General features: G+C 35.2%; 1 protein-coding gene and 1 pseudogene across 1 annotated transcript in view; both read left to right on the top strand.

Moving 5' to 3' along the window:
* Positions 1–17,122, top strand: part of FARSB (phenylalanyl-tRNA synthetase, beta subunit) — a 75,699-nt gene that overhangs the window by 3,673 nt on the left and 54,904 nt on the right. The window contains exons 2-5 of the mRNA XM_008593614.1: positions 2,754–2,809; positions 5,682–5,836; positions 11,368–11,437; positions 12,224–12,339. Coding sequence (XP_008591836.1) covers positions 2,754–2,809; positions 5,682–5,836; positions 11,368–11,437; positions 12,224–12,339 — 397 coding nt within the window. The remainder of the gene's footprint in view (positions 1–2,753; positions 2,810–5,681; positions 5,837–11,367; positions 11,438–12,223; positions 12,340–17,122) is intronic.
* LOC103609310 lies at positions 5,921–7,426 on the top strand (annotated as a pseudogene).

Here is a 17,122-nt window from a genome sequence, read left to right as displayed (position 1 = left end):
AACAATAATCATTTGTTACTCCGTTTCTGAGGGTCAAGAATTGAAGAATGGCTTAGCTGGGTGATTTTGGCTCTGGATCTCTCATCAGGTTGCAGTCAAGGTGTGAGCCAGTTCTGTAGTCATCACAAGGCCTAACTGGCGCTGGAGAATCTGCTTGCAAGTTCACTCAAGTGGTTGTTGACGGGCCTCAGTTTTTTGCTGATTTTTAGCCAGAGGCTTCAGTTTTTCCCACCTTGGCCTCTATAGGGCAACTTACTTGGTGTTAGGTTGTTCATCCTAGAGTGAGAGATCTGAGAGAGCAGGTAAGAGAGAGTGCTCAAGAGAGAAGCCTCCATTTTTAACCAACTGAGCTGGCCAGTATGGGGATCTGAACCTGTGACGTTTGTGTTAGAAGGCTGCACTCTAACCAACTGAGCTAACTAGCCAGCCACAGCCTCAATTTTAAATAACAGCTCAGAAGTGATATACCTTGGCATATTCTGTTGGTCACACAGACCAATTCTGGCATAACGTAGGAGAGGACTATACACTCAGCTGTGAATACCAGGAGGTGGATGTTATTGGAGGCTGACTGCCATGGTCCACCCTCTGGCCCCCAGTGAAATGGATCATGTTCCTCCTATGTGTAAAATATGCTTACTCTCTCCTAAGGCCCCTGGAAGTGTCATCCCATTAGAGCAGCAGTTCAAAATTCAGAGTCTCATTATCTAAATCAGGTCCCGATATGGATGAGGCTTCTTGGGTGTAGTACTTGGGTATAGCTCCTTGAATACAGTTATGTCTTGGCCTGAGAGACTCAAGAGACAAGTTATCTGCCACACATATAGCTAACATACAGTGGTGGGACAGGCATAGGAAAACTACTGTAGACATTCCTCTTCAGAAGGGGAGAAAATGAGAGACACAAAGGGATCACTGGTTCATGGCAATTCTGAAATCAAATGGCAAATGTTGGATGCTCTAGATTCAGTCTTCTTGGGATAATTCTCCTTGGCTCTGCCCTGCCCTCTAGGCTATCGGTTGCACCCTCTGAGTGGACCCCAGAAAGCTTGTCCTTCACAGCTGATTGTTTTCTCAGACTCCTTCCTGAAGAAATTTGGGGGTTCAAAGACTTCATTTTGTCCTGTTTTTGTCCCTTTCAGTTCAAGCTGGCAATGTTTCTGTGTATGTATTTCTTTTAAAAACTTTGTGGATCTTTGGTGTAATTTAGTGGCTTCCATTTCATTAGTCAAAGCCACACTATCCACAGATCTTTGAAATAAGCTGTTCTGTACTTTGGTCTTCTGCTGATGCATTGTTCTTAATCTCTATTGTGTGATTAATTGGATTTGTGAGGTACACACTTAATTTCTTTATAGTACCTTTTGTTTGAATGAACCTTTGATCTTTCTGAGTCTTAAGATTTTATAATCATATGATTGATTTTATCTTTGGACCATGTTTTCCTGACAATGCCTTGGATTGGATCTTTGCTTAGGAGTTATTTCTTAATTTTGGTATTGTTTTACATCTGGAGAGGCTGTGAATTTTTAATATCAGCATCCTGACTCCTTTTTGTTTAAAGGCCCTTCCTTTGGTTTATCTCTTGTCTCACAAAAGAATCAAGAGAAAATCAGACAATTTGAACGCTGGTTGGAAATCTTGGTTACATCACCCTTGTTTCATTATATCTCTTCCTGACATGAAACTATGCTTAATCCATATTGAACTACTTAGAGTTTTCTAAATTTGTTATGCTCTTGTTTCACTCTTCATAGTCACTGCCTCATAAACGCATCCTTTCTGTTAAGATTTAGCAGATCCTAAGTGGAGCTTATTACCCTACACTTAACATAATTATATTTATTTACATGTCTGGTTTCTTTACTGGAGGAGGAAGTAGTTAAGGTGGGAATTGTGTTTTAGTTATTGTTGTAGCCCTGGCACCTAGTACAGTGCCTGGCATATAGTGGGCGTTCAATAAATGTTTGTTAAATTGAATTGAAGTTTATTGTCTGGATCAGGAATCTTAACCAGCTTTTCACTAAAGTATACTGGTAGTGATGATTTTTGTTCAATTTTTGATAATGTGAAAACCCTGAAAATGCTGTATCAGGTAGCAAAGTGAAATGGAATATATTTTTAAAATAAGGAAGAGAACTATTAATTATTGAAGACCCATTCTGTTTCAGGGTACAGTGTCAGGCCCATTATCTCCATGTCCTGATTTAAATCTTTCCAACAGTTCTATGCTATAAATGGCCATTACATGGACTTTACAGATGAGGCATCCCTAAAGTTTTCATAAGGTGCCAAGTTCTCAGAATTAGTAGATAGGATACTCAGAATTCAAAGTGTGATTGGCTTGGCTCCAAAGCCAAGTGTCAGGCTGCCTCAAAGAATTTTAAAGGATAGGACTTAACATGCCATTATTTTACTGTGTAGGTTCTGTTATTTGGAGCCAACTTTATATTTGATCCCTACTTAATAGGTTGTTTTTTTCCTAAGTAAATGCAAACTTCCCACTGTAGGTAACCTAATTCTGTAGTTGATATTAGTACAGGTTTATCAGCCCCTTAATAGTTTTGACTTATCAGCCCTTTAATCATTTTGTTTTCCTAATTTTGATCAAGCTTTTTTGTTTGTTTTTAAATGGCAATATCTGTTACTTAATAGTGTGCTTGCTATAAGGCACTTAATAATAAGATGCAATTTACATACTATTTTTGTTTATGCTGAACAGATTAAAATTAATGTCCTCTTTTTTTTCCTAGCTGACGAAGAATTTGATGAACTTTGTTTTGAATTTGGTCTGGAACTTGATGAAATTGTATGTATTGGATATTTGTTTATTTTTCATATATTCTGTGTATAAGTTCATTTTTCAGAGGTTTACTGTATTTTATCTTTGTTATCTTATAGTTAGACTAAGATGATACATTTGTGAGCCATAATGATTTCTGTGTTCTCTGTGTTCAGAGGGCTAAGCTCCAGTTCTAAAAGTATCTGTCACTTTGATTAAAATCTCAAAAGGGATTCATGCCTTATTCTGTACACATTCGTTTCAAGCTGTTAGGCTAATGCTGTGGAGATGGATAAAACCAAATAACCCCAGAATGAGAGTGAGCTACCTGGCAGTGTAGATTTTTTTTTTTTTTTCCTCCAGATTAACCATGGAAAGGGACCTGGGAAGCAGTGGAATTGTTGCTTTAACCAGAGTAGCTGTGCCTCCTTCACCTCCACCTCCTCCTCTTTCAGTCTCTGTTTGCCACCCCCATCCCTATTTAACTAGCTTATTCATTACTGTATGTATTAACCTTGTAAAATGATCTCATATTTTGATCAAATATTTTAAAAAGCGTGTATGGGGTATATATTTTATTTATAAAATATATTGTTAATAAAGATTATATATTAAAGACATTGTACTTATTGTTAAAAAGACAATAGTTTTCTGGTAGTGTTATTTTTTTCTAAGGCCATTATCTTCTTGATCTATTCAGTGTTTTATATAACATTATCTTAGGTATAGTTTGAAAAATCTTCACTTAACAAAAATCCACATTGTCTTGCCTGAGTTTCCCTGCTGCTTCTTTACTAATGTCACAGAAAAGATAATCTTTAAGTATCTGGATGCTTGAGAAATTGGCTGAGATATCTGTAGTTTGTAAGTTGGTATGAGTAATTTTACTAAACCTCAAAATTTTGTTTGAGGCTATGTGATATCTAAGAGCATTGGACTGGATATCAGAAAATTTGAGGTTTGTTGGGTGTTTTTGAGGGAGGGAGCGGTGGGTGGCAAATAGCATGTACTGGGATCCAAAACTTTGACCTTGGTGTTACAAGGTGGTGCTTTAACCAACTGACCTAACTGGCCAGTCCAGAAAATTTGAGTTGTGGTTTCATATCCAACCTTTACTGGACAATTACTGTGCCTCTCTGAGCCTCATATTTTAGTCTCTGACCCTCCTTTTCATTGGTGAAATAAAGGGTTTTGATTATATGATCTTTATAGATCCTTTCTGGCTCTGAAATTTAAGTGGCTTTTGATTTCTGTTAGCTTTTTGTCAGGTAGCACTGATAATAAACTCAGTCTTCACATATAGTCTTTGTATTAACTGAGATGCTGAAAATGAAAGAAGATTTAAGTTGCTGTGGGGTTTTTTGTTTTTTGGCATCTAGCCAATACAGGCATCCAAACCCTTGACCTTGGTGTTATCAGCACCATGCTCTAACAAAGTGAGCTAACTGGCCAGCCCTTTCTTTTTTCCCAAAGGAACTAAGCCATTTTTTAACCAGATGCCGTTATTTCTCTGGTTACCATATTATCTTCCCTTCTTTATATAGGTCTGTCTTGAAGTCTACCATCCTCTGTGGGGATGCTCAACTTTTTTCACTAAAAAAGAGTAATTTTATTGATGCCTTTGATTGAACATTATTTAAATTCTAATTCTTCTTTCTGCCTCTTCCCATCTCTTCCTCTTTTCCCACCTCCTGTTCCGTCTTCCTCTTCTTTTCATTTTTTCATTTTTCTTAATTTTTAAAATTTGCCTCGTAAGTTTGAGATGTCAGGGTAGATGTTTCTTTGAAGCCTGGCATGGCCTTGCACAGTCCCAGCATTGTATGGATCTCTGTGGTTCTTAAGGGAAACTTGGGCACATAATGCTTAGTGACTAAAAGTGAGTTCCTCTGCATACTGTGCAAGTGCAGATTATAATTCTTAATTTGAACTAAGAATTCAAATGCTTAATTTGAACTACTCGTATTGTGGCAGGGAGGACATAATGTAAAACAAAAATCATTACATATTTTGATAGAAATGTATCAGTTATTTTAGCAGGTTGTTGGTGGTAGAAATAGCAGGAATTCTGGGTAAGTGGAGTTTCCAAATAATTAAAGGGTAACATTAACAATTGGAATATAACTTTTAATCATTTTGATTGAAAATTTCTTAAATATATTTACAGTTCCCTGCTGTGGTAAACATAGGGAATAGAATGTAACTTCTTGGGAGTGGTTATTTTAAAGAAATAACCACTCTGATCTCTTCTGGTGAATATTTTTTGTTTTTATATTATCACTTTCATTCTCATGTTGCTTCTAGGCTTGAGTGTCCACAGGATTTAGCTTTTAGAGTCATTATCCTATAAAAAGTTGTATTTCTTTTATTTGGTGAATCATCTTTATTTTACCTCTTTGGCACTTTTGTTGTTGCTTTATGTTCTTGGTGATGGTTTCATTTTCTTTTAGATTGCAATGGGCAAATTTTTGGCAAAGGGCAAGACAGTAAATACTTTCGGCTTTGTAGGCTATATAGTCTCTGTTTCAACTCAGCTGTTGTAGTGTGTAAGTAACAATAGATAATATGTAAATGAATGGGTCTGTCTGTATTCCAGTAAAGCTTCATTTTCAAAAAACAGATGTCAGGTATGATTTGGCCAGTAGGCCATCATTTAGATGGATTTGTGCTTTTCCGGAATGACTGAGGATGCTCGATGTCTGAACTCAGTTAAAGGTGGAGTATTTTTCCGTCTGCTATTTTTATGTTGTTTTTGTTGCACATATAATAAACCCATGTTTTTGTTACAGTAAAGAACATGTATAATATAGTTACTGCCTTATAGGTCTGACAACTTCTACTTTTTTAAAAAGTTTAAATTTATTAGTTATATTAATTATTATTATTATTTGTCTCATTTTAGACTTCTGAGAAAGAAATAATAAGTAAGGAACAAGGTAATTTAAAGGCAGAAGGGGCCTCTGATGTTGTTCTTTACAAAATTGACGTCCCTGCCAATAGATATGATCTCCTGTGTCTGGAAGGATTGGTTCGAGGACTTCAGGTCTTCAAAGAAAGGTAAGGAAATACTTTCATTAAATATTTTGCTAAGTTGGATCTCTCCTCTCCTTCCCTCCCTTCCCCCTGTCATTATCAGCAACCATGTTTAAATTTCTAGAAATAAACTTGTATAGGTACACAGCTTTAGGTCTGCATAGAGGGATGTTTGGAGAATGAGATTTATATAGATTGTAGTCATTTGAAAATTTACCTAAATATTCAATCATAGCCTTTCATTTGGGGAGCGTATTTTGAAACTGGAAGTTAATGATTTTATGGCTGCTTAAAAAATTCTTTGGCAGGTTTGTGTGATTTCACTCAGTAATCTTATTGGAGTGGATAGTTCATTGTATTTGTTAAAGTTTGTGAGGAAAGGTAGAGGTGGCAATACTTTATGTTTTTTTCCCTTAAGAATTCTAAGGAAGCTCTGGAGTGGAGTTTTCTAACTAGAAAACTGATATCTTATGATGGCTATATGATCTTGAGCAAGTTAGTTGGCCTCTTTAGTTTCAATCTCCTAATCTATACTGAAGAAGATTTTTAAGGCCCCTTCCAACTCTATGTGGTAGATACAGAATGTAATGAATATATAAAGTAAAAAAAAATGACAGCTATCAAAAATAACTATTTTTGGTTAGCATCTGTGCCATCAGGCCCAAGGTAGCTGTGAGCTCTGTTTTTAGTTTATGGTTTCCCAGCCAAATGGTTCTGCCTCATGCCACTCACAGAAGATGCGCACTGGGCTTTTTCCTGTGGCACGTGGCTGCCAAGCAGAGCCGAATGGCTGCTGACAGTGCAATTGATCCAGCCCAAGGAGAAAGAGTGCATTCGCCAGTGTGTCTTTGCCCAGGATGCTAAGGCAGCCATGGCTGGTTGTCTGATAATAAGGAAATTAATTGCAGAGAAATTGAATATCCCTTGGAATAATATTCATTTGCAGAGAACTACAAAAGGAAACCAGTCCTTGCAAAGGACTCATTGAATCCTTACCCCAGTTTTACATCTATTAAGGGGACTATGTGGTGCTTGCTGCTGATCCTGAGCTACAAGTTGGAACTGACATAATGAAGACTAGTTTTCTGGGTCATGGTTCGATTCCAGAATTCTTTCATATTATGAAAAGAAAGTTTACCAACAGAGAATGAGAAACAGTCAGAAGCTTTAAGGATGAATGGACTCATCTGGATATGTTTTATACGAATCGAGCACTGAACGAAAGCTTCATAAAGGCCATAGATGTTGGGCTAGGATTTGAATTACAGCAGTTTAAATTTGATATATCTCCATTAAAGTTGGATATTGGCTAAGTTTTTAAAGAAATACATTTGTTCCTAGATGGAGAGGAAGAAAAAGAATGGGCATTTGAAGAAAGCAAAATAGATGAGCACCAGTTTGTTGCAGTAGCTCGTAGGAAAGCCAATGGATCTAGACATCAGAATATATCATCTCAAGATGATTCTAAACCATCCCAGAGGCATTTTACTATTCTCACCTTTCATGGTTTAATAGAATCTGCTGTTCCTATAACACCTGAAGATCCTTCATTTGGGGACTATTTTTGCTTCACAGAAGAAATTCCAGTACAAAATAGTACAAAGTCGTGATATGAATTCCTAAATAACAAAAGGAAATGAAAACTAATCTTCCATATTCACTGAAAAATGAATGACTGATAATATCTAATTTTATTTCACAAAACAGTTTAATAAAAATAATGAAAACTTTTCCTTTTAAAAAGCAGACTTCCAGTTTAAGATAGCTCACTAGAATACATGTCTTACCTCTTCTTTTCCAAAATTGCATTGAATTGATAGAAGTAGAAAGGGTGGCAGAATTTTAGAGTGATACATGCTCACTATAAGAAAAAAAATAGAAAATGCAAATATGCAAAAAAGAAACATTTAAATCCTGCTTTCAGAGATAACTTCTATTAAAACCTTGAGTATCTTTCCAGACCTTTTTCTTGGCAAATGAATACAGATTAACATATTTCTTTTATGTTTTTTAATGGAACAGACTACTGTAATTTTTTTTTAACTGCACATCTACTGTGTATACCTCTGTGACATAACTTTTAGTGGTTTTAAAGTACTCTGCTGTATGGCTAATATTAGTTAGGATGCTTTTGACCATAGGTAACAGTGTCTAATATAATTGGCTTAAGTAACCAAGGACATGTATTGTCTCATATAACACACAGGCTTTTTTGTTTTTGTTTTGCGTTTGCCCCAGTTTACTGGTTTTGCCTTAGGGTCATTCCCCTCCCAATCACAAGATGTGCTGCAGTAACTTCCAGTTTCATATCTTCATAAAATTGCATCAAAAAGGCAAGAGAGGCCATTTCTCCTTCACTTTTTTTTTTTTTTTTTTTTTTTTTTTTTTTTGTCAATAAGGAAGACTTTTCCTCAAAACCCTCAGAAGATTTCCTCTCAGTTTCCATTGATTCAGATCAGGTCACAGAGGAAGGCATTGTGTGACATTTTTGCCTCTGTTAGATGTAGATGCTGTTGGAAATGAAGAAGCTAAGGTGGGTTTGGGAGAATGGCATCGAGGTGAAGGCACTGCCTGCCATAAGAAAGATGTGTCACAATTGGCTCATCTTTCTCTGTTTGTTTATTTATTTGTTTATTGTATTCATTTTTTTGGCCACTGGCCAATACGGGAATCCAAGCCCTTGACCCTTGGTGTTATCAACACCACGCTCTAACCATCTCAGCTAACTGGCTAGTCCCCTGTATTAGACATTTTGATTGTCTGCAGTTGATTACTGTAAGCAGTGGTGCCGTGACTGTCCTTCTACACTTCGTAGTACTGCTTAATTATGTCTTTAAGAAAGGTTTTAGAAGTGAATGACTAGTTCAAAGGGCTTAAACATTTTTAGAGCTTTGAGCAGTATAACCATGTTGCTGTCCAAAAAGGCTGTACAATTTACACTTCCAGTTAATAGTGTATGTGTGACCACCTCCATTCCTGCCTATATATTCCATGGTAAACCATAAGTATTAATCTTTTTTTTGTATTTAATCTTTGCCAATGTAACTGAAAAATATGTCATTTTTTATTTTTTATTTTTATTTATTTATTTATTTATTTTTCTTCACTTTAACTTCTCAGTGTGCATCATTGTTGACTTTTGTGACCCTTTACCCGTTCCTCATTCCCCTCCTCCCCCCACATCATATCTGTTCACTTGTCTTAACAAGTTCAAGGAATTGTTGTGATTATTGTCTTCTTCCTCCCCCCCGCTTTATTTGTGTGTTTATTTTTAGCTCCCACAAATAAGTGAGAACATGTGGTATTTCTCTTTCTGTGCCTGACTTGTTTCACTTAGTATGATTTTCTCAAGGTCCATCCATGTTGTTGCGAATGGTAGTATTTCATTATTTTTTATAGCAGAGTAGAATTCCATTGTATAGATATACCACATTTTCTGTATCCACTCATCTGATGATGGACATTTGGGCTGGTTCCAACTCTTGGCTATTGTAAATAGTGCTGCAATAAACACTGCAGTGCAGGCATCCCTTCGGCATGATGATTTCCATTCCTCTGAGTATATTCCCAGCGGTGGAATATCTGGGTCATATGTAGATCTATCTGTAATTGTTTGAGGAACCTCCATACCATTTTCCATAAAGTCTGCACCATTTTGCAGTCCCACCAACAATGTATGAGAGTTCCTTTTTTAAATTTGTATTTCTTTCATTACAAATGAGGTTAGTAAAAAATATATATATTTTTTTATTTTTTATTACAAATACATCACCTGGTCAGTTGCAAAAGAATAGGAGCCTCTGGCTGATGGGCTAAATTCTGATATTATGAAGCTTCAGATGAATGATGGGTGTTGGTGAAATGATTATTAGGCATTTGGTTAAGATGGTTAAAATTTTGGAGTTGACCCTGTTGGTTTCCTACATGACAATCAAGTCCTTATATTTCAGAGTCAAGGAGTGTGTTTTCCAAACCCCCCTGATCAGAATCTATATTTTTAATGGATACCTCATGTGATTTGTATGACTAGACTGAATTAGGAATGTGACTAAAAAACTTTGCTACTCAAAGTGTGGTCCGTGGACCAGCAGCGTCTGCATCACCTGAGAGCAGGATCTTAACCTCCACCCAAGACCCAGTGAATCAGAATATGCAGTTTAACAAACTACCAGTTGATTGTAAGCACCTTGAAGTTTGGAAAGCAGAGCATTAAAACAATAATTCCCAACTTCTGATGATAATTGACTGGATATACCTTCCTATTAGTCTGTTTTCTGTTGCTTGTAATATAATGCCTGAAACTGGGTAATTTATGAGCAAACAAAATTTATTTCTTACAGTTTGGAGGCTGGGAAGTCCAAAGTCAAGGGGGTACATATGGTGAGGGCTTTCTTTTTGGTGGGGACTATCTATAGAGTCCCATGGTGATACAGGGTGTCACATGGCAAAAGCAAGGGTATTTCCACATGCTTAATTGCTGTATGAGTCCATTTCTGTTGCTTATAACAAAATACACAGAACTGGTAATTTGTAAGAAAATGAAATTCATTGCTTACAATTTTAGAGGCTGGGAAGTCCTAAGTTCAGGGAAAATATCTGGTGGGGGTCTTCTTTGGTGGTGGCTTTATATGCTCACATGGCAGAAAATGGCAGAGCAGAGAGAGAGATTGTTTCTCATGCCCTCTCCTTTTAAAGCCCTCAGAACCACACCCCTGAACACCATTATTAATCCATTAACTACGGCATGGTCTTATAATCTAATCACCCCTTCAAGGCCCCACCTTTCAATTACATAATAGGATTTCCGGCCCGCAACAGTTACAGTGGGAATTAAACTTCTACTGTGTGAACTTTGGGGGACACAATTCATCAATTCACAGCACTTGCTCTCCTAATAAAGCTGCCAGTCTACTCCCTGATAACCCATTAAACCATTGATCCATGAATGGGTTAATCCGTTCATGAGTATAGAGTCCTCACGATCCAATTAACTTCCAGAGGCTCACTTTTCAAATACCATAGTCTGATTTCCCAGCCTCTTAACACTGTTATAATGGGGATCAAGCTTCAATGAGTTTTGAGGAGACATTCAAACCATAGCAGCCTTCAAAATGTACCATTTACCAAGCCTTTGTCTTGACTTTTCTGATTCAGTAAGTCCGGATAGGACCAGGGATTCTGTATTTTTAATAAGCTCCATTTTTTACTGGAAGCTCAGAATTTCATGGTTGAAATAAAACTTAAAGGTTTTATAATCTGGCCCCTCAACCAATGTTTAAATGTGCTGTAAACAATTCCTTAGTTAATGGTTTTGTAGTCTCTGCTGGATCTCCACTGATAGGAAACTCATTATTATGAAGCATTTTTGTTAGAAAGTTAGTTTTTGTTTTTCTTTTTTTGTTTTTTAAATATTCAGCCACAATTTTTCTTACTGTACTTAACCCATTGTCCTAATTCTGCTCATTTAATATACTTTCTATATATAGCATAGGATATAATTAATTCACCAAATGTTTTGATTAATAATGAGTAATTTTGTTTGAATATTATTTTAGGATAAAAGCTCCAGTGTATAAACGGGTAATGCCTAATGGAGAAATCCAGAAACTGATTGTCACAGAAGAGGTAATAAGGATAAATTCTTATTTTCCCTTTTAAAAATCTCTTTTGTGTATATATCTAAAAGGTGGGGAAGAAAAAGGAACAGAGTTGACTCTTCTGCCAAATGTAATTTTCTTTAATAATTTGCTGAAATAGATGTACAAAGCTCTTCAAAAAGTTCATAAAAAGATTCGTGTTATCTTTTAATTCCATTTTTCCACAAACTTTTTAAAGTACCCTCTAGCTTTTAAAAATCGCCAATTTGTTTTTACCAAGAAATGAAGGAGATCAAAGTATCTGTTTTCCATAAATAATTTTGGAAAATAATATCCAAATGCTTATTTAAAACACATTTGAGGGCTAGCCAGTTAGCCCAGTTGGTTAGAATGCTGTGTTATAACACCAAAGTTAAGGGTTTGGATCTCTGTACCAGCCAGCCTCCAAAAGAAAAAAAAAAAAAAATAGTATATTTGAGATATAATTGTTTCAATTGTGGTATATTAATAAAACTTTGAAAGAGAAACTGTTTTGGGGGGTTGTTTTGGTAAAAATATGAACTATGAGCAAGCTAATGATTAATTTTTCTCAGTTATTTAGTAAATTTTCAGAAATCTTACTGAAATGTAAATTCTGTGAGGACAGTGACGTTGTCTCTTGTTCACTGCCTAATTGTTGATTGAATAAGTGAACGTATTCTTTTTTGAATGAAAATTTGCGACAGGGTCAATAGTGTAGTTATCTCTATTATAAGATATTATTACGAAGAAAGGCTGTAATATTTACTGTCTCTAATGATGTTATGAATTTCAGACTGCTAAAATACGCCCTTTTGCTGTAGCAGCAGTTCTCCGAAATATAAAGTTTACTAAAGATCGATATGACAGCTTCATTGAACTTCAAGAGAAATTACATCAGAATATTTGCAGGTTTGTGGTTGCATCTTCTTTCCTCCTTGCCTTCCCTTCTCCCTTCTTCCTCCCACTCTTTGCCTTCCCCTCTTCTTTCTCCCTAATGCCCCTTCTACCTTCCCTCCCTCTATCCATCTCTTGATCCTTTCTTCCTCCTCTGCAGATTTTTTCAAAGCATTTCTAAATTAATAATATGTTAGAGTAATGAGTTTAACTTTGCTTTACTAGACAGATATTCGTTACTGTTTATAAATGATTCATGCATGGAGACACAGGAGATATATTTTGAATACTATATTGAGAAGAATTATCTAGTCATAGAGATTTTTTTGGGGTTTTTTTTTGTTGTTGTTCAGATCAATAGTGGATTATACTACTAAGTGTAAACTTGGTAATTTGAAAAGTAAAAGTATAACCTATCATTTTAAAAATGGAAAAAAAAATTTGTTTTGATCTTTTTAAATGAGTGTAATTGTAGATTGACGGGTAAAACATGAGTTTAAATGACTGAATTTTACTGATTTTATTTTTATATTACTTTACATTATTTCCTGCACAGCTCCCTTTAGTGCAGTGATCTTCAAACCTATACAATTCCTGAACTCCTAAAGGTCAAAAAGGTAGAAATGGGAGTCCTTTAATTAATTTCATTATTTCAAAAACCGTAATGGAGGGCTGGCTGGTCAGCTCAGTTGGTTAGAGCATGATGTTATAACACAAAGGTCAAGGGATCAGATCCCTATACTGGCCAGCTGCCAAAAAAAAAAAAAAAAAAAAAAAAAAAAAAAAAAAAACAAAAAAAAAAAAAAAAAAACAAAAAAAAAAAAAAAAAAACAAAAAAAAAAAAAAAAAAACAAAAAAAAAAAAAAAAAAAAAAAAACCCGATGAAAACTAAATATTTACTGATGATGAGAAACCTCAGGCTTTAGCTAACATACCAAGTTTCTTTGTGTTGGTCCTGAAATATAACAACATAAGTTATCTTGTGTTGACCCCAAAGTATGATTGTCAGTTAAATATGTCTTGAATAAAAATAGGAAAAATAATTTTTTTTAAGTAATTGTAGTTTGGTAAACTGTGAAGACTAGGAAGGGCTTGTGTTTGTGGGATGGGCTAGAGACAGGGTAAAGAGTTTAATAGTTTAAATGTTAAATAGTTTATATGTTAAATGTTTAATAGTTAAAAATGTTTAATAGTAAAAGTCACACCAGTGGTTAAGCTCACAAGTTCTCTTTTTCCTGAAATATTTTTGCTGCTGTGGTAGAAGCAAGATTTCTTTCAGATTCTAAATAACATTTATGCTAGTTTGCTGATATGTCATTATTAAGCAAAACAATAAAAATTTAAATATAATTTTATTTTATTTGTTTTAATATAACAAGGATATGCACATTTATTTGTTCAGATAATAGATACATAAGCTGAATAAGAGATGAATAACAAAATACTCTGTAGGAAGTAGGGCTTCTAATTTTCACAAAAACTGGAGATGTAAAACTTATTAAAATTTACATATTTTATAATCTCTACAGTTATTTTCAATAGCTCTCTAGCGTCTTCCAAAAGCATGCAAAAATCAAGTTAATTTCAACACAGGAAGATGAATAAACTTTTCAAGGCAAATTAATTTCTAAGGAAATCAAGAGGTCCACTTAATAAAAAGAAATCGAGAACAGAAATTAATTGTCTTAAGTTCAGCATCATAAATTACATAAAAAGTCAATAGAACTGAAGGTAAACATAAGGGCACTTAATGTTCATGGAAAAATAGAATTGAAAGATAATAGGAATCTCTTCATGAACTTTTTTGTTTGTTTAATTTTTCCTTTTTTTTTTTCAATAAAAAGACTGAGATCATAGAAAATATGTTCTCTGACCGCAATAGCAGGAGAAAATTTCGAAAACTCACAAATGTGTGGAAGTTAAACAACTCTCTTTCCTAAGTAAACAATAGATAAAAAGAAAAATCACAGGAAAATTAGAGAGTACTTTGAGATAAAGATCAAAGCACATTCTATCAAAATTTATAGGATGCAGGGCTCATGCAGTGTTGAGAGGAAAATTTATACCTGTAAACACCTATATTAAAAATAAAAATCTCAAATCAGTAATATAAACTTCTACCTTAAGAAAATAGAAAAACTAGAGCAAACTAAAGCAAAAGTAAATATAGATAGGAAATAACAAAAATTACAACAGAAACATATGAAATAGGGAATTAAAAGCAATAGAGAAAATCAACAAAATGCTAAGTTGATTGTTTAGAAAGATCAACAATATTTGCAAACCTTTATTTAGACTAACCAAGAAAAAAGAGAGAAGACTGAAATTATTAAAATCAGAAATAAAGTAGGGGCATTATTACATTGTCACTATGGCTTTTTGGGTGGTAAAATTTTAGTTTCTTTCTCTTTCTTCTTTGCATTTTTGTTTTACCAGTGATTTTTGTTCTTTCTTGTATATTCGTGGTAGTGATTATTGTTTTTCAGATTTTCAGATTCCAGATATAGGACTCCTTTGAGGATTTCTTGTAGGGCTGGTTGTGTGGTGGTGAACTCCCACAGCTTTTGTTTGTCTGGAAAATACACTACTTTTCACTCATTTCTGAAGGATAGTCTTGCTTGATATAGTATTCTTGGCTGGCAGTTTTTTCTTTTAGTATTTTGAATATACCATATCATTTTCTTCTGGCATGTAGAGTTTCTGTTGAGAAGTCTGCTGTTAGTCTGATAGGGGTTCTCTTATAGGTGACTTGACACTTTTTCTTGCTTTTTGTAAGATTCTCTCTTTGTCTTTGAGCTTTGCCAGTTTAACCGTAATGTGTCTTAGAGAGCATCTTTCTGGGTTGAATCTGTTTGGGGATCTTTGAGCTTCCTGGATCTGAAGGTCTGTGTCTTTCCCTATACCTGGGAAGTTTTTCATAATTATTTTATTGAATAGGTCTTCCATGCCTATTCCTTTTTCCTCACCTTCTGGAACACCCATGATTCTAATGTTTGTATGCTTAAGTTTTCTGCTAGCTCTCAGATTTTCTTCATTTCTTAAAATTCTTTTTTCCTTTTTTTGTCTACCTGGGTTATTTTGAAAAGACTATCTTCAAGATCAGAAACTCTTTCATCTGCTTGTTCTAGCTTGCAGCTTAAGCTATGGGTTTTGTTTTTTATTTTGTTGAGTGAATCTTTCAGTTCCATGAGTTCTGCTACATTCTGTTTTAAGGTATCAGTCTCTTTGTATCTTGGATGTTTTTCTCTTGTTTCATTATGTTTAACTGAATCTTCTCATACCTCAGTGAGTTTCCTTAAGATTGTTGCTGGGAATTCCTTTTCAGCCATTATGAGGGTTTCCTGCCCTACAGGGTCTGGTATTTAAGAATTACCGTATTCTTTTGGTGGTGTCATGTTTTCTTGGGTTTTCGTATTTCTAGTATCTCTGTGTTGATGTCTGGCATCTGATAGAGCAGTTGCTTCTATTACTCTGGAATGGGCTTTGAGGATAGAGATGTCCTCTTCGTTTTCCAGTCTGTGCTGGTGAGTGTCCTTGTGTCAATGCAGTCAAGTGTCCATTGGCTTTCCTGCATGGTGGCAATGGATGCTGCTGTAGTGTTGAGCCACTTTTTCAGCAACTGTGGCTGTGACAGTGGCTGTGGTGGGCCACTTGCTTGGAAGTGGTGTTTTTGGCATATTCTCTTGCCTGCTTTGGAGCAGGGTTTAGAGATTTATCAATTTTATTGCCTAAGATGCCAGGTATGCTCTCCTGCCTGCTTCTGGGTGGAGGGGGCAGTGGCCCTTGGCTCCCTGCCCAAGAACCTGGGCATGCTCTGTTGCCTTTCTGGGTGGAGGGGGCTGTAGTCCCTGGCTCCTTGCTGAGGACCCTGGGCATTCTCTCCTGCCTGCTTCTCGGCAGAGTTAAATATAATTTTAAAATAAGGAATAAGACATAAGATTTTTGACAAGCATAAGAATAGCTAGTAAGTGATTGAGCCACATTATTTATTCTGAACATACCTTAAGAATCTATTTTTATCTAAGTCAGAAGGCATTTCCTCACGTAATAAAACTTTAAGTTCTATTTTATTTGGTGTTTCTGGAAATCTTAAGCCTATTCTAACGGAAAGAATAGAACACATGCTAATACTGTGGTGTGCCAGAGTCCTTTTCTGTCAGTAAATTCTAATTAACCTTTTGAGTGAGCTTTGGAAGTTTATGTTTTTCAAGGAATACATACATTTTGTCTAAGTTATTAAATTTAATTGGCATAAAGTTGTTCATAATATTCTCTTATTATCCTTTTAGTATCTGTAATATCTGTAGTGATGTCACCTCTTTTATTCTTGTGTCTTCTCTCTTTTTTCCATTGATCAGTGTGGTTAGAGGTTTATCAATTTTATTGATCTTTCAGAGAAGGAGCTTTTGGTTCCATTGATTTTTCTCTTTTTTTCCCTCTATTTTTCTGTTTTCATTGATCATCAGCTAATTACAGGCATACCGTAGAGATATTGTGGGTTTGGTTTCAGACCACTGTGAGAAAGCAAATGTTGCAATAAAGTGAGTCACATGAATTTTTTGGTTTCCCAGTGCTTATAAAAGTTATGTTTTCACGATATTGTAGCCTATTAAGTGTGTAATAGCATTATGTTTTAAAAAACAATGTACATGTCTTAATTGAAAAATACTCTATTACCCAAAATGCTAATGATCCAAGCCTTGTCATATGATTGCCACATCGTAATCTTAAGATGACAATGTAGTTTCCTACTTCTATTAACTTTTTTTTCCTTTTTTTTTTTTTTTTTTTTTTTTTT

The sequence above is a fragment of the Galeopterus variegatus genome, unplaced genomic scaffold, assembly GCF_000696425.1.
Source record: "Galeopterus variegatus unplaced genomic scaffold, G_variegatus-3.0.2 Scaffold160, whole genome shotgun sequence".
Taxonomy (NCBI): domain Eukaryota; kingdom Metazoa; phylum Chordata; class Mammalia; order Dermoptera; family Cynocephalidae; genus Galeopterus; species Galeopterus variegatus.
This window is presented reverse-complemented; position numbering and strand designations above follow the sequence as displayed.